Here is a 22980-nt window from a genome sequence, read left to right as displayed (position 1 = left end):
TCCTTGATTTAATCATCTTTAATCATACCGACTGATGTGACACATTTTAAGTAGTTTTATAGGTAAACTATGTAGATTGAAAAAGCCTTAAAAAAAAACTACAGTGCGCTCTTCGATAGAAGGCATGGCCCACTAATTCACACACAGCCTCAGCCTCAAATTAAAGGATTTGTGTTAAGAATCTAATCTGGCTAGTGGTTACCATTCAAGTATAAGGAGACTCGTTTTCCATATCACAGATTTCATGTCTCTCATATTAAAGGGAGAGAGAGAGAGAGAGATGAATTTCTCTTCAATGGCTAGCCTGTTGAGCACGTTGGCCAGCTCAATACACTAAGCAGTGCACAGAGAGTACAGATGGATTACAAGACTCCAGTGAACAATTAGCAATGAGCAATGATGATTATGTTAATTTTTCTCATATTAAAGTATTAAAAAGAAAGTTATCATTTTCTATGTAAGAACATGCCATGAATAAGAACTTTATAAGTCGGATCATCTGACTCTGATAGACCAACTTGCATTGGAGCTTTAGGACTTTGTCCTGATGCATGAAACTTGAGTTTGGTCTTATCCAAACAATCGACTTTAAAGACATGTCTGTCTCAACTTTAAAGGCTTTGAGCAGTGAATTTGGCTGGCTTAGGTCCATGGACTCCATTTCAAAATAGAAATCTTTTTCTTAGGGAAATTACTAATTTTTAACAAATTTTCTTGGTATAATAACCAGAAATAAATAAAAAATTTATAATAAAAAAATTTTTTAACTTTAAATATGTACTCTCATTCTCTTTTTTTAAGACTACGTTTGAATAATGGGATTATCTAAAAAAATGGTACAAAAATAATGATAAAATATTAAATAGTAATTAAAAGTAGGTGAAAAGTAATGATAAAATATTGAGATCACTCCACTATCCAAACACACCATAAATATCATTATTTTTAATAATTTCTCAGCTATTTATTATTATTATTATTATTGTCTCATAATTTTTTTAATATTTTCAAGGTATATTTATTTTAGGAATCTTTAATTCTTCCATGTGCATATATATAGCTAATTTCAAAACGATAAAACATAATGTATCAATATCAAAATATTTATTTCGTTTAAGTGCTAAAACCAAAATTATCCCTAACAATTTTTTTTTTTTTTTTTTCTGATTTTACTGAATATCTCTTTTGAATATTCCCGTCCAAGAAAAAAAAAAAGTCTAGAGTAGTTTCCACAATTTGGGCTGGCGACCGTTGAGAGTAGCATGGAATTTGACTCGAAAGTATGGCCCAATATAGCCCAAATCTCTAGGATTGGAAATGCATTATATTTGGCGCCATATCCCTGCCAAATATTTTTTATTATATGAATAATGAATAAAAAATTTAAAATAATTTAAAAGAAATAAACTCAAAAAAAATTTAAAAAAAATATTAAAAACTTCAAAAATTTCAAAATTTCAAAAATTTAAAAAAATGTGGAGTATGATTGAGGTTGTGTAACAAAACTCTTTTTCTAATATATTATAGTTTTCAAGTCTTCACTTCTTGTGCGAGGATCATCCTATAAATATTTTTTTAATAAAATATAAAATATTTTACTCACATCTCTGTATTATTTATCGAGATTTATTATGTATCAGTCATTATTTATTTTTATATTTAATATTTCTAATTTTTTTTATAAAATGTGAGGTATTTTTTATAGAATATAAAAATATTTTTTATAAGATGTAGAGTGTAAAGTGTGGACTATAGAATAATAAATAGTAATAAGAAGAATTATTTTTATTTATCTTTTTTTATTTTTTTTATTTTTTCCCTTGACACTTGACAGATAATATAGCATATGGATTATGAGTAAATTCATAAAATATTATTATTTTTTAAATTAATAAAATCATAAAATTATTTAATAAAATTATTTATTTTAATAACTATGTGTATATTTTTTATTCGAATTACATATAATTAAATTTATGTTGGAAAATTCAGGAGATCCGGATGACCAAAATGGATCCATCCGGGCAAGAAGCCTGGGGTCAGGTGTTTTTCTCTAGAAAAGAAAAGAAAGCTACGTGTCAATGTCAGCCAGGATGGGCCTAAAATCAAAGTCTCCCAGACTGTGACGTGGCCACCTGACGGCCTCCAACCTTTTTCCTGGCGAAGAATTGCATTTCTCTAGACACACATACGGATCACCAATACCGTTGACTATGACCGCACCGCAACGTCACGTCACGTCGGGTGCCATTTTTTTGAAGGGATTTTAGCATCAAGCAATTGCTTGCGTCCCACGCGCTGAGACTTTCTACATAATCGACGGTTAAGCGTTTCATTACATGAATCGGACGGCCAAATGAAGCTCAGCGTGACGAGGCATCCACCTGCGCTGTATGACGTCTACCCTTTGTCTAGCAGTAGCGGGTCCATTCCCTCCTCTTTATCTTTAAGAAAAATATAAATCTCAATTGACCACTTAAAAATGTATAAATTTATTTTTTTAATTTCGTATTTCATGAAATATGAAATATAAAATATGAAATATAAAATATAAAAATAAAAAAATAAAATTATATATTTTTTAAAAATAAATATAGATAAAAATTACTATTAAATATATTTATTTTATATACATAATATAACATGTGTAAATTATATATTTCTTCAAATAAATATTAAAAATAATCAATTAAAAATAATTAAACAAATATAAAATATGTACTGTTTTAATAATTTCTCTCTAAAATTACTAATTTTTTAAATAATATAAAAAATACAAGAATTCTGTACAGCACAGTTCTTTATCTTTAAACCCTAATTCTCATTTCTCCATTTGTAAATCTTGCTTGTCTCTACACTCTCCGTCTCTTTAATCACTGCACTCTCTCTATCACACACTTAACTCTAGAACTCATGGGTAGCACCACTAATCCTACCTTTTCTTTCTTGATATTCTTTTTATGATCTATAAGATTCTTACTGTTTTTTATTTTTGTTTTGATTGGGTTTTTTGAACTACAGGGAAGGTCAAGATCGGAATCAACGGTATATGATCCTATACGTATACGTTCTTATAGATTTTTGAACGATTTTATTTCCTTCGCTTCATATTTGATTTGTTTTTCAAGTTTTGGGTTTATGAAAATAAATGAATATCATCAGGATTTGGAAGGATCGGCCGTTTGGTGGCAAGGGTTGCTCTGCAGAGAGACGATGTTGAACTTGTTGCTGTTAACGATCCTTTCATCACCACCGACTACATGGTATTATTACCGCTCACTTTTCTCTACTTGGCTCTTCTTCTTTGTTGCTGTTGTGTGATCGTTATGTGGTGCTTTTGAATCGGTGCTTTGATTGATCAAAGGCTCTTCGCGGTCCGATCTGGAATTGGTCCCTTGTTAATCTGTTATAGTCTTAAGGCGTTCTTTCCTTCCAATTTTTTGTTATCGCGTCATCTGATTGTTTTGTTTGGTCCTTCTAAGAATTGATCCCCTGATGTAGTCTTAAGACGCTTCTCAATCTAAGGTCAAAAGTTTTCGTGAGAAATGCTAGTGGTAACTTTTTTAGCTTTCAGAATATACTATATAGTGCGACAGTTGGTAGTATACTTTGGCGCATAGAATTCAGTTATATAGTACCGGTGGTACAAATTAGGCGTTTGCCTTGATTTCTGTGTATCTATTAATGGTTTTCTTTTGGTTGGTGGTTGGTTTCTGTTGCGTAGACATACATGTTCAAGTACGACACAGTTCATGGTCAGTGGAAGCATCATGATGTCAAGGTTAAGGACTCTAAGACCCTTCTATTTGGTGAGAAACACGTCACCGTTTTTGGTGCCAGGTATTACACCCATTGTTTGATTCTACTTCGTAAATATTATGTAATCAATTGGTAGTTCTGAGAATACATGTTATATTTATGGAAATGTGTTGCTGGGATGTGCCCGTAATGCGTTATGTTTAATTTATAGGAACCCAGAGGAGATCCCGTGGGCTGAGACCGGAGCTGAGATCATTGTGGAGTCGACTGGGGTTTTCACTGACAAGGAAAAGGCTGCCGCCCACTTGAAGGTTTGTCATTGATACGTTTTTATGTTAAATAATATTAATTCACGTTTTGTTTATTTTATCTGTTCTCTTCTTCGCCCTAAATAAATTTTTCTTTTGTCCCTCTTCTTTAAGGGTTTAGGTTATTTAATTGAAAATTTCTATTTATCATCATTTTTTCGATCATTCTCTCAACATCCCTTAATATGGCATTAAATAATTGATTTACAAGTAAAACGTAACAAATAGTCTCCAATCATTAAGCACCTCATCATGGTATGGTGAGAGGATAATGGTAAATAGGATGGTGACCCACATTACTCTATTTAATTTTACTATTTTGGTCGTACATGGTATAAAATTTGTATTTGCTTGTCCAAATTCTGTTCCTGCCTTTTTTTATATAAAAATAATAATTATGAAGGATTTTAGTTGTTCACTTTTCAGGATTTGTTCGTGCGGTTTCCTTTATTTTGTTAGCTACATTGACTGTTTTATATAAAGGCAACCTAACCACTAAACACATTGAAGAATCGGTTCTGCTTCTTTGTTGTGGTGAATTTACAAATCATCTACTTCTTCAGTAAATTGGTTTCTAAATTGTAATTTGGAAAACTAGTCTGTGTGTTTTATGGAACCCGCTTTGATATTCATGTTAATGCACGTGCCTCCCTGGCTAATAGGGACTGAGTCTATACCATTAGCGTATATAAAATAAAATTTTGCATGCGGGTTCTGTCTATGGATTCATTGTGATTCATGCCAATTGATGCTTTTGGGTTGCTCGTGATGCTCTTGGGTTGCTCGTGGTTAATGAAGTGACTGGCAACCTACTGTTGCTAGCTTGCCCCTCTTTAAACTGTATCAGTTTGGAAACCACCCCATCACAATACTTCATTTGACTAATATGTGTTACTCATGGAACTGTGTCATTTGAAATAATTGTGGTATCTTTTTATGTTCACTTGCTCTTTTAGGACTTACCTTTCTTGCTTTTTCACTTGTGAAGTCCTTTTTTATTTTAATTTTATAGTAGCCTTGATGGAGTTAGTTGAGTTCATTTCGTCTCATTATCAGGGAGGTGCAAAGAAGGTCATCATCTCAGCCCCTAGCAAGGATGCTCCCATGTTTGTTGTGGGTGTCAATGAGAAGGAATACAAGCATGAGCTTGACATCATTTCCAATGCTAGCTGCACTACCAACTGCCTTGCTCCCCTTGCGAAGGTTCTATCAATAATCATGTACACTGGTGCTATTTCTGATATCAGTTATTTTATTTGTTTCATTTATCTTGTATCAACTCTGCAGGTAATAAACGATAGATTTGGCATTGTTGAGGGTCTAATGACCACTGTACACTCCATCACGGGTGCGTTTTTCAGTTGTTTTGCTCAGCGTTGACTAATGATATTTCTCCATGTATTCATTTTGTTTGCTTATTTATATTCTGTAATTCAGCCACACAGAAAACTGTGGATGGGCCATCTAGCAAGGACTGGAGAGGTGGTAGAGCTGCTTCATTCAACATCATTCCTAGCAGTACAGGAGCTGCTAAGGTGAGGAGCCTTGTCATTTTGTGTGAATTGTACTGAGACCTTCTACCGATTAGTCTCTGTACAATTCTTTTGAGAACTGTCTTTTTTTCTTTCTTTCTAGGCATGAAAACTGTCTTCAGCTTTTGATATCTAATCTAAAGCACTAATTCTAAATCTTGGATGTGAAGGCTGTTGGGAAAGTATTGCCCGTTCTGAATGGGAAATTAACTGGAATGGCTTTCCGTGTTCCTACCATCGATGTCTCTGTGGTTGACCTTACCGTTAGGCTGGAGAAGGCGGCTACCTACGATGAAATTAAGGCTGCTATCAAGTAAGGGATTATATACATCTGTGTGTGCGTGCGTGCATGCACTTTAGTCTGTTACTTGTATTGTAGGTAGTGCTGCTATGTGAATCATGATGACATGCTGTGGTGATGAACGTTTAGTTGCTTTACTTTTCTGACCATTTATTTGGTGAAGTGTTTACTTAAAAAAAAGAAAAAACATATATTTGGTGAAGTGTTCTCATTCTGAATCTCTTTGTCAGGGAGGAGTCTGAGGGAAAATTAAAGGGTATCTTGGGTTACACTGAGGACGACGTGGTATCCTCTGACTTTATTGGTGACAGCAGGTAGGAATGAATGTACATCTTTTGCTAAATGACCAGTCCCATATTGTGATTGTTCCTTTCTTTCATGATCCTACTTTTCTTGTTTTGGCCCGTCAGATGCTGCATTCTATTGTAAAGTATAGATCCCTATAATTTTTCAATGTCTAATTGTTCAGGTCTAGTATTTTTGACGCAAAGGCAGGAATTGCTTTGAATGATAAATTCGTTAAGCTTGTTGCTTGGTATGACAACGAGTGGGGTTACAGGTAATTAATTCCTCATATTTCCTACTTCTATTGTTGGTTCACTTCACAGGTGATGTTGGGTGGCTGTATCTGTCTGGCTTTTTAAAAACTACCACCTTTAGCCATGTACCATCACAATAATGCTGTATTGTTTGTCTCACTTCTCTGAAGGCAGAATTAAAGAACTCAGAGAAGCTTGCTTTTATTGCATTGGATCCATGCCACAAGGTTAAATTAACTTCAATAGTCGATGATTTGATATTTGTTGTTCATGCTTGCTCCTTTTGTGTGGTCTTTGCAGCTCGCGTGTGGTTGACTTGGTCGTTCACGTTGCATCTACCAAGTAAAGATGGCGAGACTTGCGAATATGAATTGTGTGCTTATGGTGTCCTGCTTAGCTGATACTTAAAAGTCGTGTCTTCAATGGTCGTGAAAGGCAGCGATTGAGAATAAAACTGGGGGTTTTCCGTAAGTCTTTGGTGTTTTGTGTTGTAATAAAGTCTTTACCAAGTCACGATGTCAGGGATCCTCGAGTTTTTCTCCAGTTTATCTGTTGAGGAAGTGGTCTCTGAAAAGAAGAGTATTATCTGCCACATTGTGTTTTGTTTTATCAAGTTACAAGTTACAACTCTCTCTCTCTCTCTCTCTCTCTCTCTCTGTGTCAATTTCCAGCTTCGTGTATTTGGAGAGTTTTGCAGTCTCCGTCCGTGTAAAAACAAAAAATCTTCACAACCTCCTATCACTCAACATTATTTTTAATTTTTATTATTTTTTTCTTTTATCAAATATTTATTATATGAATAATGAATAGAAAATTTGAAATAATTTTAAAAAAATAAATTTTAAAAAAATTTTTAAAAAAATATGAAGAATGAAGAATGGTGGAGGTCGTAAAACTCTTTTAAAAAATACGTTGTAATAGCCACCATTTCTTCCCGTGATTGCTCGCTCCCGCGAATATTTTATCAGAAGCAGCCAAATATTTTTATCTACGGTAATTAAAGATGTAAAAGTGGACAGTCAGATAGACATGTAGCAACGAAACGAAAGAGTCGTCGCTAAATGTTCGCATGTCGATCGATTTTGTGTATTTAAGCAGTAATATTCCAAGTTAGGTATAATTAATTAACTATTTCTTAAATTTATGCAATGCGATATTTATTATGGCCAAAAAAGAAGAAAAGGAAAAGATACATATTACTTAGTTGAGGGTGTACTGTGTAGTAGCTGCACGATAGACACAGACAACAATGGTATACCTGCCCAACCAACTAAAATAAATTCAACTGTCAAAATGGCAAATTCGAAATATCCGGCAAAATTCCATACCTCATTCAATTCATATTCAATCCCTTCCCTCTACTCCTGCCTTAACCAGCTCAGTTAATTCAAATTTTCCCAAAATATCGATCTCTCCGCCAATCTTCCTCTGCAAATCATTAAAATCCTCTCTCTCTCTCTCTCTCTGTGAAATGTGGATGTAGTAGATACAAACTAAATGCTCAAATTACTGAGTTTTAAGCCATAACCTTCCATATGTAGATATTTATTATTTCCGCTGGCTTCTTGGTTCCTGCGTTCAAATGGCGACGTCGGCGTTCAAATCCACGACGAAGAGAACCCCGGTAGGAGCCTCATCGTCGTCCTTGGACGACTCCGGCTCCTCCAATCATAGCTCGGCTCACCGCCGCTCGCGAAGTCTCAGCCGGTTCTCGCGCCGGTTACCTCCATCGGGAGCTGATGACTTTGAATACGATGTTCCGCCTCCGAGAGGAAAGTTTGTGAACACGGTGAGGGGCTCGGGTTTCCCAGAGATCACCCTCGACGACCTCGCCATCGAGTTCTTCGGCTCCGGCGACCGAGGACGCTCGGGTTCAAGGTGCTCTGAGAGCGTCCCTGCGAGTCAGTCTCTCGCGTCGTCGTCGCAGAGACGGGGGAGGTCGGTGTCGAGGCAAAGCTCGAGAGCGGGTGCAGATGGGAGGGGCAATGTGTGTAACAACTCCGGTGGCGGAAAGGTGGCTGCAGAAAGTAATTCGAGGAGGCGACGTTCGGTTTCGGTGGTGCCGTGTCGGATTAGCGATTATGAGGTGCGATTTCGGTTTGCATGCCTCTACTTCTAAGTTTTATTTTGGAATTTGAATTCACGGATTTGATTTTGTCGTAAATTATTTCCGTGCCAAAGATTTTAGCTTCATCTCCTGGTTTGCAATAAATAAAGCGTAGTCTTGAAGATTGTCTATATTTACACACTCATCTTGAATTTGAATTTTTTAATTTGATTTTTTCTTACTTCAAATTGATTTATACGCATTCATATAGTGTATATGATGGGGGCTTTGAATGAAATAGATTACGAAATGCACACAAAATTAAGCTTGGTGTTTATCGCACAAAGAACTTGTACTGGGAAACCAATCAAGGCTACAACTGGGATATGAATGACAGTGTCCATATTTCTGTGTATATACACCTTGAAATGTGTTGGATACAGTACTAAAGTTATTCTTCATATTCAAGTGTTGGTTGTGATATTCTATTTTATTGATAATAGAAGGATATTATGAACTGTATAATAACTTTTATGGAGTATCCGATGGTGAGTTTGATGGATGAAATCAGTCAGAGAGCTTGCTGTAGTAGTGGTGGAAATTAATATCACTATTTTTTTTCCTAAACAACACATTTCTTCTTAGCTAAAGTTTGATTTGGAGAAAATATTTTAGCTTGCTTACGTTTGTATATAAATTTCTAAACAACAGAGTGATATAGACCATTCTCAGAGTTCTAGCAATTGTGCTAATCAGAAGAGTTTTGGTAGCGGAAACAACCAAATGCCATTATCCAATCGGCCAGTAGTTTCAAATCAAAGACAAGTGCTGAGAAGGTCTTTTAGTCAAAAAGATCTCAAGTCCCATGATGGCTATTCTGTAAGCCTTTTCTTTCTCTTATGGCTTATTGTCTTCATTGTTTTTCTTTTTTTTCGAACTTGTTGAAATTTAGAAAGCTTTGAGTTGGGAGTTCTGTAATAAAGACACCACCCATACAGACAATCTAATGCTTGGGTTGAGACTCTGGCATACCTTAATTTTAAAGTTATAGTTAATCCCGATAAAAGATTTCTTGTCGGACTTGTATTCAGAACTGAGTACTTATCAAAACAAAAGTATTCAGAACTGAATTTAAAACAATGTATCTGGACCTTTCAGAGCCAGTCTTCTGTCCTTACTGATGATGAAGGAAAGGATGCTCATTCCAGCAGAAGGGGGATTGAGAAGAGAACACGAGCAGCTTCCACCCAAAAGAAAGTTTTTTTTTTTTTTTTTTCTTTTTTCCAGTGTAAAATGACAGTTATGCAATAACCACAGCCTCACTTTTATTTTTACCTAGACCAAAGGAAAGAAAGTTTATATTTTTATGTCAGTCAATGTCATTTTTCCCCTCTTCAGGCAGAGCGGCCTGCTGCAGATGATGTTGACAGCAAATTGTATGCAGCAATGCGGGAAGAACTTATAAATTCTGTGGAGGAGATCAGAATGGGACTTGAACAAGTCAGTCATTTATTTCTTGTGCAGAATTTGCACGTGTGGGATATAGAACATTGGCATTGGCAAGGGCAAATTTGGTTCATTCCTTGTTGTGATTGCAGAAACTAATTAGCAGTCCTTGCAACTTTTTCAGGAAGCAGCTAAAACGAAAACCTCATTTTCAGGAAGTGATGATTGCTTGCAACCAAATAATTCCGGTGCTTTTCAGACTGTTTCTTCAATCAGAAAGAACTACTCAACAATATTGGAGCAGGTAATATCAAATTGTTCGTTCCATGGTAATTTCAACCCATACTACTCTTGCAGATGAGAAATGCAATCAACTATTCTCTATCACTCATGGTGATTGTTTGTTAAGAGGATTTGATTAACCTATCAAATCATTCTAGCTTTCGTTGTGAGTTTTCCATTAATATGCTATAACTGGTTTTTAGAAGGGTGTTGCATTTATCCTTTTGAGAATTTAAAAAAATTACTTCTTAATAATTTTTCGACATAGATATGTTATCTTGTGAATATCTGAGTTTAATTTGTACTACTTTTTTAACTTAGTGTTGCAGTATTGGATTCCAATATTTGTGCAAACAGTACAAGATCAGTGGTTAGAGTCAGCTAACTGTCTCCTTGGCTTGCTTTACTCACTTCGTATTTGTCTTGGGATGGTTGACAAAAGGGTTGGAAGTTGAGTAGAAATAATTTTTTATGTTTGTATGTACCAAGACTTTGTAGCTGTTAGTAGTTTGGATTTTACTTGGAAGAGTATTGGAGTGTGAAGGCATCTTTGAAAGTAGTTTTCTTTGTTTTCGATAGCCACGTTGGGGAGAATTCTTGCAAGGATAATCTTATAATACTGGAGAATTCTTGTGCACTGGTTTTGTATGCCTAAAAAAAGGGTGAGAATATCAATCTTTGTTGCTCCATTGCTCAATCGCAATGGAGTTGTGGCCTTCGTCATTGTGGTATTTGTGCATAATTTAGTGTTGCTTCAGTGTTCGTGGAAAAAACCTGGCTTGTACAGGGATAAATTTTGAAGGTGGTCTCTTCACGTCTGGTGGATTACAGGGAAGTAGAAATATGTGAACTTTTAAGGAGCAGGAGTTCCTATAAAACCGAGTCTGGGTTGTGTGCTCCTTATTTTTTTGGATGTTAGATGGATGTAGTCGCTATACTGGGTTTTTGTTATCTAGGGAAAATACTTTAATAAATGGATGTTGTGAAAAATATGTTTTAGAACATTGTAAGCCAGACCACATTTATTATGAGTTGCCTTCCATGCGAGGGGGAAAGAAGCCTGTTTTAAGTACATTTTATGCAATTTGTTTTTTGAGGTTTCATCCAATAGCCTTTCACTCTTTAGATAGTGCCATCTTGTGAAGAGTTTTTCAGAAAGTGACGGATCTTATTGCTTGAATTCACAGTCAGAGAAGCGTAAAAAAGATTTGTTGGCTAAAATAGTGTTGGAGGAGCGTCGTGGTCGGGAGCTGTCTAAGATTGTGAACAAATTGCTTCCTGATCCAAAGAAAACTGCTGTAGAAAAACCTTCAGGAACTAGAAAGGTACTGTCTCTCTCGTTTGCACTCTAGCAGATTGTTGGGTTTGCATTTATTGACAGACAAATCTCTCCATCAGTTATGGTTATTTCCAAATAATTCTCCTCTTTGCAGAGGGTAAAAGTGAGTTAACTTTTCAGCTGATATGGTTATTGCCAGAGGAGTAATGACAGAAGTAGGATGTCAAAGCGATTGACTGAGGAGGCAGAGAAGTATATTGAGGACTTCATTTCTAACGTCGAGGATACAGACATTTCCTCTCTTGACGGAGAAAGGAGTGATACAAACTCATCTTTAGGGGGAGTTATCAAGCTAGAAACTCTTCAAAGTCCAGCGGTATCTGATCCTCTTCCTGTAGAAATGGATGGGGTTGCACTGCCTTGGTTGCACTGGGAAGCTAGTAATGATGCCACTCACTCATGCATGAGAAAGGCAGAGCCACCAGTAACTCCAAATAGATTACTGGATGCAACCCAGGTACTTTTTTATTTTCTTCTGGTTGCAATTCTTTGTTGGCAGAGTGGGGAGGGGGTGATCAGGTCAAGGCCTGTGCCGAGATTATACATTTATGCTCTAATTTTGCCTAAATATGCCACTGACAATTCTTATTCCTAAACCTTTTACTTAGCTGTATCTTCATTCATAATTTTCTGTTTCCCTGGGACGACTGATATTATAGGAAGTGTCCAGTGCACAAAATCAAAGAAATCATTCTGCCAGCAGTTGTGGGAGTTGGAGCCCTGAAGTTATTCTTGGCCTGTCGATGAAGAACATAGGAGAAGATATAGGCACCAAGAAGGGCCAATCTTGTTCTGGTGAATCGAGAGGATTATGGCTTGATATGGACGAATATCTCAAGGCTCAAAGCAATGAAAATTTTCTCTTCGAAAAATGGAACCAAACTGAGAGAATTAATTCAGGTGGTCTTCTACTTTGTGACCGCATGTTCCTCAGGCTCTAATGCCTTTTAATTCGAGGTTATTTTATCCACATTTTACTTAGTACAGAAAACAAATTTCACTCTTTCGTAAAAGTTGATAATTCTGAATGTGTATATTCTAAGATTGCTATTAATTATACAATATACCTACTATTAGTTTAGTTTTTTAACAAAGGGATGGGATGATGCCCCCATAAATCTTTGAAAGTTATTCAAAACTTAAGGTAAAAAGTCAAGTCGCAAAGATCTGTAAAGTAATTTTTCGTATAATTTATGTGAGAGGAAAATGCAATCAAAGAGAAATATTCATACAAAACCCGCAGTATGTATGTATGTATGTATATACAAGAGAGATCTTTTCATCGTGTAACTTCACATTTATAGCCTTGTTTACACTTTCGACTTCCAGACAGACAATGGCTCAGGGAATAATGACAAGAAGAAATGAGTAAAATGCCATTTGTCTCAACTTCGGAATTATATTACATTTTCGCCTCTCTAAAATTATCACGTGGACTACTACATATATGGATTTCCTCTTTTCTTTTTTTACAAAAAATAAAACAAAAAAGAATATCCTGACACCGTACATCTCCTGTCAAAAAAGCCACAGCGCACATCAATGATCAAAACCAAGAAATTTCATGCCAACATGTTTCAGGACTTCACACCACATTCCAATCCAAAACCATGTATTTTATCATAAACAGCCAAACCCAAATCCAAACCAAACTCATGGCTACTATTGATCATGCTTCTGCTATTCCATCTCCATCTCCACTCATTTCAAAGGTTTGACCCCAACAATCAAGCAGGAAATTGCCCCCCTGAAAGCTGAGAGACGCAATTTGGAGATCCAAGGTGCAAAATGAGTGTTGATCATGATCTTCGAGTCTTGTTCCGCGACTGGTGATTGGTTGGACAATATGAAGATATTATCTGATTAATCAAACTATGAAGATATTAACAGATCAATCAATTTCTCCTTCCTCGACATCGTTTGCTGGTTCTGGAGCACACTCAGGTGGTTCAACTTCTTCTTCATCCTCATCATCGACCTTCATGTATAGTCCAAGTTGTTCCAAGGGGTTACTACCCTGAAGTTTGAAACTACCGAAACCATTTTCAGAATGATCTGGGCTCGTCTCTTCAGTGAAACTTTGTAGATGCTCATCATGGGCAGCCGTGAGCATTTCTAAATCTTCCATAAATTGACTGTTCTCATTGATATCTACCGTCTTCTCCATCTACAAAAACAGAGAAGCATTTCAATAACATTAAAGAAAAGATTGTAATCCGCTTCTGCTGTAGGGTGCTCCGTCCAACTTACCTTTAGCAATGCCTGCCGTGCAGCTTCTCTGTCTAATTCCCTCTTCCTTTTTGCTTCAGCTGCAGCTTCTGCTTCAGCCTTTCTTCTAAATTCCTCAGCAGCCTTCGCCTCAGCTTGCAATCGAGCTTTTTCTAACGATAACAAATGAAGAAATAAATGGTATGTCCCAGTAACTAACTGGAAATAACTCCAGACAGGCAAATGATTAATGACATCGAATGTTCAACATAATGCAAATGTAAACCTTCTTTCTGCCGCCTTTCAAGTTCCTCCCTCTCAAGTCGTAGTTTTTCAGGATCCCGCTTTTCATCCTGAACCCAGTCAGCATCACACGGTGAATAACAAAATTTCAAGGAAAAGTTGCAAGGATATTTGTACATACACAGCTGGGTTAATTAACAGCAGCAATCCAACCAACCTTTTCAAGTGCCTTTTCTCGAGCTTTAAGTATGGTGTCAGCAAATCGACTCCTCAATAAAGCTGCACGATAAAGCTTCTCGGGGGAGACTTGCCTCTCAGATGGAGCACTCTCCCCTATAAGGTTACATCATGAAGCGATGAGATGATGCCCCAAAACTAACAGCAGATAGTTTTCTTCGTGATTTCATGCTTACCATCTTGATGGCCATCTGCCTCAGCAGACATTGGCTTGCACTGGGAGTTCTGCTCAACTAGCCCCACTTCATTTACCGAATCTGTACAAGAAATGGGATAAAAAGCTTCAGAACATCAACTGACACAGTCACACAAGATATTCCCATTGGAATACAAAGGCCGCCACATCATAATCTAAGAACATCCACACATCACATATTTAACCAGAAACTCACAATTTTCAATTTCTGAATCACCAAGATCGTTTTTCTTTGGGTCTGAAGTGGCCCCAGAGCCCAGATTTTCCTGCCATAAAAAGACGACATGAGAAAAACTATCCACTGAAAGAGGACAAAGTTTCCGTCCATAATGTTCCTATACGATACTTTTCAAGATGTTAAGATATACCTTAACATCAACAGGAACTGAACCTTTAGCAGCATCTGTTTCACTTCTCAATGAACTGCCTGAATCTGAATCTGTCAATTAAAACAAACATAGAAGACTTAAAGACACAGGAAAAAGGAGCTATGACATTTTATATACTAAAACGCCAACTGATTCAAGGAAACAATTATGCCAACCACAAGCATATACAGCTTAAATGTAACACGCACTGCCCGGAAGGGTCATCTTAGTTAACTTTCAGATCCACAAATAGTTGCAAGAAGCCTAGAGCAAGCATTTAAAAAATAATAATCTATTTGTAACAATTCAAGTAAAACTCAAGTCACATCTAAGTCTATACTCTAAAAGGAATGGTCAAGGTTATAATTGGAGCACCTTAGGATCATTATAAAGGGCATGAATTTGTCCCTCCCAGGTAAGGTGGGGACCCCATTAATCATAAACATATCCTCAATCAGGCATATTACCATAAGCCATGTAAATTGTAAAGAATCAAATACTTTCAAAAATCATTCAAGCTATATAAAGCAGTTGAAACTTCTAGTTTATTACCAGCAGAAACCCCGTGTATGAAAACTGCAGCAAGTCCTCTGCCTAGCATTCAGCTGTCAGACAAGGTAGTAGCGGAAAACTAATCCCACAAAAGTAAACGCTAGGCCAACTACCCACCCTAAATGAGATAGTACAGTATTGTTAAAAGCGCTAGGCGCACTTAAGCGCATAAGCCACCTAGAGCCTAGGTGCAAAGTGCACACCTGAGCGAAGTAAAGCACACATTTTTTTAAAAAGTTTTAAAAAAGACAACATGATAATATATTTAGCATATTAAATCTTTTATTAGAGTCTCTTATGCAACATGACAAATAACTGATCAACTAATTATATAAAATTTGAATGTAAATATACACAACCATGATATTCGATAGCCATAACCAGAATAAACTATATAGTTGAATAAAAAATTCATAATACATCTAAAACGCAATGCCCAAAACAACAAAAAATGTTGGGAGTATACTACAAAATACTCCATTACAATGCAATCCTAGAGTTTATAATCATCGGGATTATTTTATTAAACCATGTGTTATATTACTTTCGGCAGCTGGCTATAGAGTCACATGCTTAAAAACTAAAGAATCTTTTTCTTCATTAAAATGTAAAAAAAATGCATTTAAAGCTAACCGCTAAAAGCACAAAACCCATGACCTTGGCCATGGGTCAAATCCATGCCTTCTTCCAACCTCATGGGTCAACCCATGCCTTCAAATTTTGACCCACGACCATGGCCATGGGTCAAATTTGTGCTTTCTGTGGGTATGCACCTTCACGACCGTGGTTCCAATGGGATGGAGAGGCCCATGGCCATGCCATGAGTCCATGCCTTCAAGAACGATTGGTCATGAGTCAAACTCATGTTTTCCATAGGTGTGCACCTTCACAACCATGGGTCTAACAAGACACGGCTGTGCCAATGAGGCCATACCTTCGAAACCCAAGGCTCATTCAATGTAGGGTTTAATTGCAAATATACTTAGCTGTAGAGGGTGGGTGGGTGGGTTTTTACCAAGCAGGTGAGGTCCAAATGCCCGCATTCTCAAATTTCTTTACATAATCCGCATGCTTGGCCCGTTGGGTAGGCGAGGCAAGTCTGACTGACCCACCGCCAACCCTTAGTAAACACCCCCACCAAACATAAGAATAACCTAAGGCTCCATTTGTCTCAGTTTCAAGTATTCTTTTAAAATAGTTTATCCACATAATCTTCCCCTATGGACTGCAGCTATAAATTTTTATGGACTTGGGGGATGCTTGGAGAATGAGATAAGATCAGAAATTTGTGAATAGTAGTAAAATAGTTTGTGAATGGTAGTGAAATGGTTTAAGTTATGATGTTTTATGGGGTTTTGGGAAAGGAACGTGAAAATTGAATAAAAATATTACAAAGTTCAAATATTATTAAAATATAATTTTTGTTTTAGGATTTGAAAAAGTTGAATTGTTTTTTATATTTTGTTTAGAAGTTTGGAAAAATTGTAATGATTAAATTAAAAATTTAAAAATTTAAAATTGAAAAGTATTTGTATTTGAGTGATATTTGAGAAGGAAATGAGATGAGAGGAGATGGGATGATATGAAACCATCTCATCTTCCAAACAACCCCTTAGTTTACATGGTTTTCTAGTATCTTTTTCTTCTACTAGCCAAGTGTCTTCCTTGAATACTGCTTGTGTACTTGAGTTGCGCCTTTGCACTTATTAACAAAGATCTTGTCAAAACAAAATTATTTCCCATATTGTCTATGTTTTGTGCACCGGAAATAAGTTAAAAGAAAGACTTTTGCTAACTAACAAAGTCTACCTTAAAACACACACAAAAAAAAAAAGGGCAAAAAAGAAAGAAAGACTTGACACTCTACTAATGCCTAAGCCATTCTTTGAAAAAGTCTGTAAACCCCTCTCCTCCCAAGGGAAAAAAAAAAAAAAGCACCCTCTCCTTCACCACTAACACCACCTCCACTCTCCAACAAACAAAATCCATAACCACAATACAACCCATGGAAAAGTTAGAAGCAACATTTGAGCTCTATGGCAAGGCCAGTAATGTCATTTTGTGATCACAAGAACAACAGCAACACCAAGCTTGAGGGGAATTCAGACCATATGGATGGAGCCAATGAAAACATAGATCGATACCAAGTGTAAGGGATCCATATAAATTCTGGTTAACCAAAGCTTAGAGAAAGAAATTAAAAAGGGGGCAACTACGCACCATACAGGCAGACTAGAGTGACCAGACCTGTATATAGACAGGAGGCTCCACTACCTTACACAATAAATATTGATTTCTAAAAGGTTCCAACTACGCACCATACAGGCAGACTAGAGTGACCAGACCTGTATATAGACAGGAGGCTCCACTACCTTACACAATAAATATTGATTTCTAAAAGGTTCCAACTTTATCTCGGATGGGAGTTATTGATATCAATCTCATCGTAAAGGAATAAGGTTTAATAGAAAAGCTTTCAGAAAAATTCCACTTCAAAACATTCAGCTCTCCTTTCCACCCACAGGTAGATGCAATAACAAGAAGATATTCCCAAAATACAGGTTAGGGCTATTGAAACAAATAACTTTACACTTTAAGATACAAAAATATGTGTAGGGACGTGGCAGAAAAAAATACTTTGAAGGCAGACCTCCACTACAGCATCAATTAGAACTCTACAGGAAAGGCTAGGAGTCATCTTCAGTTCTAATGAACCCCTCTCATATAAGTTATTACAATCAAATATTCATCTCCATTTTAGCAAGTAATGACCGTTCCAGCCCACTTCAGCAGTAACTAAAATTATTTGCCAAGGTGCAAAAAAAGAGTTACAGAGCAACAGGCTGGCTTGAAAACAACAAGGCAAGAGTAAAAACTACCATATAAGATGATGCACGGGAAGGATTAGTTATATACTTTTTAAGGATAAAAAAACAATAGTTTGCAATGTTATTTAAGGATAAGAAAGGTTGAAGCCAAATTCCAGAAGGAAAAATGTCTCATCATGTATATAATAACTGTACAGCAGTATATAAATTTTTGTACCATGTCTCTCCACAGAATCCTGATCTAATACGGATTAAGTATAAATGTTGAAACCATACACTCCATTTTCCAAATTTTAGTAGATTAAAAACAAACTGCAAATCCAAAAAACACATATAGGGTATGTAAATACACGAACCACTGGATGAAGAGCCTGATTCACCACTGGAGCTACTTGAACTACTGCATTTACTGTTCCTATTGGCTATATCTTTCTCTATCTCAACTGGAGAGTGACTTGAAACAGGAGGATCATTAACGACATCCACATCCTCATCTGCATGGTCATTGCCTGAGAGTATGAATTGAATGAGATTAAAATGGTCCCTGGAACGATATAAAGGTTAACCTATTCAGCATGTGAAGATGCAGAGTAAAGATGGTAAAAAACCTTTACATGGTTGCAAAGATGAATTGCTAAACCCTGACTCGTTATGCAACTGCAGCAAGAAAAGAACAACACTTATCAGATATAAGCACATATAGTTAGTTGGAATAATGACTCGCACAGCAAGAAAAACACAAGCTTTAAGAGAAAGGAAGATACCTCAATTTCACAAGGCTCAGCTTTTTCCTGGTTTTTCTGGCTTTCCAGCATATAGTCATCTAAAAGCTTCCTTAGAGTGAACAGGGTATCATCACTAAGAGCATCAATATCAATCTCAATCTCCTCCTCATTGGGTTGCCCTGCACTATGTTCCTTTAAGAAATCAACAATGCTTTCAGGCAATTCTTCCAGCAAAGCCTCCAATTCTGTGCTCAGTTTCTGCCTCTCATCACCGGTCATTACCCGTCTAACAGGCTCCGGCTCGACACTAGCATCATTCTGTGTGACGGTTTTCTTCCTTTTTGAGAGTGGAATTTGAGTATTAATTTCACTTTCTACATGATCAGCAGCTCTTGGCACCGATTGCTCATCAGTGGTCAATGAAAGCTTCTTCTCGATAGCCTTCCATCTTGCTTCAAAAAATTTACTGAGTGTTTTTGCCATGATATGGACATCATTTCCAGGTGGGTTGTAAGTCATAGCATTAGAGAAAGTAAGCCGCACATCTGCAGCAAACTCGAGTGGGCTTAAATATCCACCTGAAGCTATCTTACTCTTCACCGTACCCAAATCCATTGGATGTTTGATGACGGTGAAATAATCTGGGATTTTCAACTTCACAACATCAACTGGCTCATTAAAAACCCAACCATACTGATGCGATCTCGTAACCTCTAGCAATATCTTACACTTTTCCATCAACAAAGCATTTGAAGTGTTTGCTGGTGCAGCCAGTTTCACTGGTTCAAAGTGGCCAGATTTACTCTTCTTCGGGCGCGACCCATTACGCCCCACTGCTGGAGGCCGCTTCTTACCATGCGGGGCCAATACTTCAGATGACCTCTGGAAACTCTCAAGTGGAGGCCTCTTTTTCCCATCACTACAGCTCCGGATATCACTAGATGGGGATAATACTACAGCATTTGAACTGAGACTAAAAACCTTCCTCTGAAGTGTCCGGACCCGTTCAAGTTCCATTTTCAACCTCGATTCTAAGTCCTTCCTTTCCAACCGTGACATTTTCGACAATGACAAAACTTGCGTTGGGACAACTAAACTATCACAACTATCCGCATTCAAGCTAATGCATTTCCTCTTGCGGGTATGTGAATCCTCAGAAACAGTCATCTCAGTGTCAACCCTTCCAGAACTACCAAAACCTTCTGATTCACCAATCGTCTCAACTGCATGCCGGAAATCTGGGACAAAACCAGACGAATGCCCTTTTGAGTACTTCCTTGACTTCCCCATCATTGGGGGCAATGAAAACTTCCTCGATTCCTTCTGTCCAGTGAACTCTATGGGAACAGTCGGTGCCATAAGAAAAACCTCCAATAACTGCACATATCAACTGTGGCAATAATCAACGTCACCCTGATCAATCTTAGAAAATAGCAGATTCCCAAATCTATGAAATAAGCCAAAATCCAACTCAAGTATCAAATTAAGACACGTGTGAATATTTCCATCATTACCCAATTGGATTATTTTCCTCAATATCCAAAAATGATCTAAAAATCAATACTTTAGCCCAAAATTGTGGCGCTTTGCTCGGTTATCCTCAATAGCATTCGACTTGAAAAGATGCCAAAAGCTCAAAAATTCCGGTACCAGACTGTTGGTATAATAATGTTGTATTCTTTATCTCCAGCAATACCAATTTCAAAATTCAGAAATTTCACAACTTACAATTTTACAATATAGTTGATCAAGTAGCAATTTTAACAGGCCTAGATTATAAATGACGACTGGAACAACCTTAACCACGCCATTTTCAGTCACCCAATCCACGCAATGTAAAACCCCAAACCTTACTAAAACCACAAACCAAAGAAAACCTCACTTTCTCGGTCGGTCAATAACCTAATAACCCTCCTCTTTGGTTTCGGATAATAAATATCTTTGAGGGAATTCAACAGCACAACGGAAAATAAATAATTGGGAGAAAAACCTAAACAGGGAGAGAAGAAAACCCTGAAATCAATAACCTAGATCGAGAGGAAACACCATTCCGATCTAAAGAATGCACGAACCGCATAACACAATGCGAGAGAACGATACAAACCCTAGATTTGCTTCGCTCGACTCCAATTCAAAACCTGGATCTCTCGAACAGAGACGTCGCAAATTGCGCAGGGCACCAAACCCTAGTTTCAAAACCACTTCTTCGCTGACCTCACCGAGCGAACGAAAAGCAGCGAGAGAAGGGGGCAGGGGAGGGGGGGGTGGGGAACTACGTGAAAGCCTGAGAGAACTGGGCTACTTCGCTCCCCTACTTAAAGGCCCGAGAGCCGCAATTCTGTAAATCTTATCCGTTCATTCGACAATTGACAGTATCTGACGGTCATAATTAAACTTGTTGTTGTGCGTCAGATTCAGATCTAACGGGACCCGATGCCTATCGGTCGTGCCAAGTGGATAGTGAAAATAAAAATTGTCAATAATTCAGGATTACGAAGCCGCGAGACTACGAAGAATGCTTGTACTCGCCTCTTCATTGGAAATCTCTTGGTTTTAAGACACGTGGGCGCTTGATTTGGCGCCTAGAGGATATCTTTTTTTATAGAGAACGTTGTCTGAGATTGATAACGACGTGTCGGTCTTTGACTTTTCACCGCCATGTGACGCGGAAAGTGGACCCACCTTATTGCCGCGTTCACACGTGCTAGATTTCAACATGCCAGCTCAGAACTGCCGTTACGACGGTGAGTGAATCGTCTATATGGGACGGAACAACATCAGAACAGCCCAATCAAATGTGCTCGTGGGCCGAATGATTTTGTACAAAAGCTGAAGTTGTAGCATCAAATTTAAATCATAATGAATATTTTGTATTTTGAGCTTTTTGTTATTTATTTTAATAAATGTGGCAAGCACCCAAAAACAAGTTAAAAATCATGAGGCAAAAATCGAGATATAGCTCCAAAAAAGTGAGCTATTCCATGTTCCTTAGCATGGTGTCGAGAGGTGTTTTGAGGTGCAATTTGTAAAATATCAATTGAGAGCATCCTCATTGATTTAGATAGTTAAAATTTGAATAATACGTGCCAAAAGATCTCAGACATTGTTAAAATAATTTAGATTTCAATTGCAGTCATTCACCAAATATGGAAGACTACAATAATTTTAACAAATATTAAAATAATAATTTCTCATGTACAGATATTTATGTAAGTATTGGAAGTGCATACATGATAATTTCTTGTAGATGTTTATGTAGGTGATGATTTCTTATTGACATGAACATTGGTATGTTGCTAGATATTTGGTTAGTAATTAAGAAATTTATATAGAATTTTAGATGAGTTTAATCTAATATTTTTTGTTATTAGCATTAAATGACTTTTGAAAATATGATTTTTTTTTTAATATTAATTTAATTAGAATATATTATTATTAACATTTAATTGGTAAAACTACAAAATGTGATAAAAATAAATTAAATAAAAAAATTATTAAATTAATAATATTTTATTATATATAGAGTAAATAGATAATCAATCTAATGTAGAGATTGAATTTAAATAGAATAGGCAAATACAAATTTATGTGATATTAGCTAAATTTTGAAAATACTTTTGACTAAGCCAATGAAGATGCTCTCAGCATTTGCTATGGAAGATTTTTCATTACATTGTTAGAGAAAACCGATTGTAGTTTGATGAATGTTTTAACTACAAAAAGATCTCATAAAAATAAATTCAAAAATTGATATGACTTGATTTGATATGTTAAATTATAAAATTATTTTTATTGTAAAGTAAATCTATAAAACCGTTTTAATTTATATATTTATTTTTATGAAATTTTTTTATTGTTGTAATATCTCTCGTAAACAAAAGGTAGATAGAATGCAATTGAGCTCAACAGCATGTGATGACCACGCGCACCAATCAAAAGCAATTTTGGCTAGAGGCAATGGTACATGAAGACCATACATGCATCGACGTTGACTACGTGAAGTATATGCAACCATTTAAAGAAAATGAAAGATCTATTTTATCACTTTTTTATCACCATCTTCTCAATAT

At 36.6% G+C, this 22980-nt stretch overlaps 3 protein-coding genes across 6 annotated transcripts; 2 read left to right on the top strand and 1 right to left on the bottom strand.

Annotated features, from left to right (window-relative positions):
* Positions 1-2774: 2774 nt before the first annotated feature.
* LOC109021727 (glyceraldehyde-3-phosphate dehydrogenase 2, cytosolic-like) lies at positions 2775-7071 on the top strand. Its single transcript, XM_019004438.2, has 12 exons — positions 2775-2917; positions 3022-3045; positions 3163-3263; positions 3725-3840; positions 3971-4070; positions 5124-5270; positions 5355-5415; positions 5505-5602; positions 5770-5912; positions 6131-6214; positions 6370-6459; positions 6740-7071. The coding sequence occupies exons 1-12, from the start codon at positions 2914-2916 to the stop codon at positions 6783-6785; spliced, it is 1014 nt and encodes a 337-aa protein (XP_018859983.1). The 5' UTR covers positions 2775-2913; the 3' UTR covers positions 6786-7071.
* A 696-nt stretch (positions 7072-7767) lies between these two features.
* On the top strand, positions 7768-12634 carry LOC109021726. Of its 3 annotated transcripts, XM_019004434.2 has the most exons (8): positions 7768-8525; positions 9198-9365; positions 9645-9743; positions 9885-9986; positions 10117-10236; positions 11402-11539; positions 11693-12010; positions 12213-12602. In XM_019004434.2, exons 1-8 carry the CDS (start codon positions 8022-8024, stop codon positions 12492-12494), a joined length of 1731 nt encoding a protein of 576 aa, XP_018859979.2. In that variant the 5' UTR covers positions 7768-8021; the 3' UTR covers positions 12495-12602. The 3 variants fall into 3 exon arrangements, with proteins under 3 accessions (XP_018859979.2, XP_018859981.2, XP_035542225.1); XM_019004436.2 differs by lacking the exon at positions 9645-9743 and having other exon boundaries at positions 12213-12634; XM_035686332.1 differs by lacking the exons at positions 9645-9743; positions 9885-9986.
* Positions 12635-12810: 176 nt separating this feature from the next.
* On the bottom strand, positions 12811-21180 carry LOC109021725 (transcription factor GTE10-like). Of its 2 annotated transcripts, none has more exons than XM_019004433.2 (10): positions 18950-21180; positions 18794-18842; positions 18542-18694; positions 14806-14876; positions 14634-14703; positions 14418-14498; positions 14222-14337; positions 14048-14114; positions 13804-13934; positions 12811-13720 (listed from the first exon to the last, which is right to left on the bottom strand). In XM_019004433.2, the coding sequence occupies exons 1-10, from the start codon at positions 20267-20269 to the stop codon at positions 13445-13447; spliced, it is 2334 nt and encodes a 777-aa protein (XP_018859978.2). In that variant the 5' UTR covers positions 20270-21180; the 3' UTR covers positions 12811-13444. The 2 variants fall into 2 exon arrangements, with proteins under 2 accessions (XP_018859978.2, XP_035542481.1); XM_035686588.1 differs by having other exon boundaries at positions 18800-18842.
* Between the last annotated feature and the right edge of the window lie 1800 nt (positions 21181-22980).

Source organism: Juglans regia, chromosome 2 (assembly GCF_001411555.2).
Source record: "Juglans regia cultivar Chandler chromosome 2, Walnut 2.0, whole genome shotgun sequence".
Classification (NCBI taxonomy): Eukaryota; Viridiplantae; Streptophyta; class Magnoliopsida; order Fagales; family Juglandaceae; genus Juglans; species Juglans regia.
The sequence above is the reverse complement of the archived record's forward strand: the minus strand, read 5'-3'. Positions and strand labels throughout refer to the sequence as shown.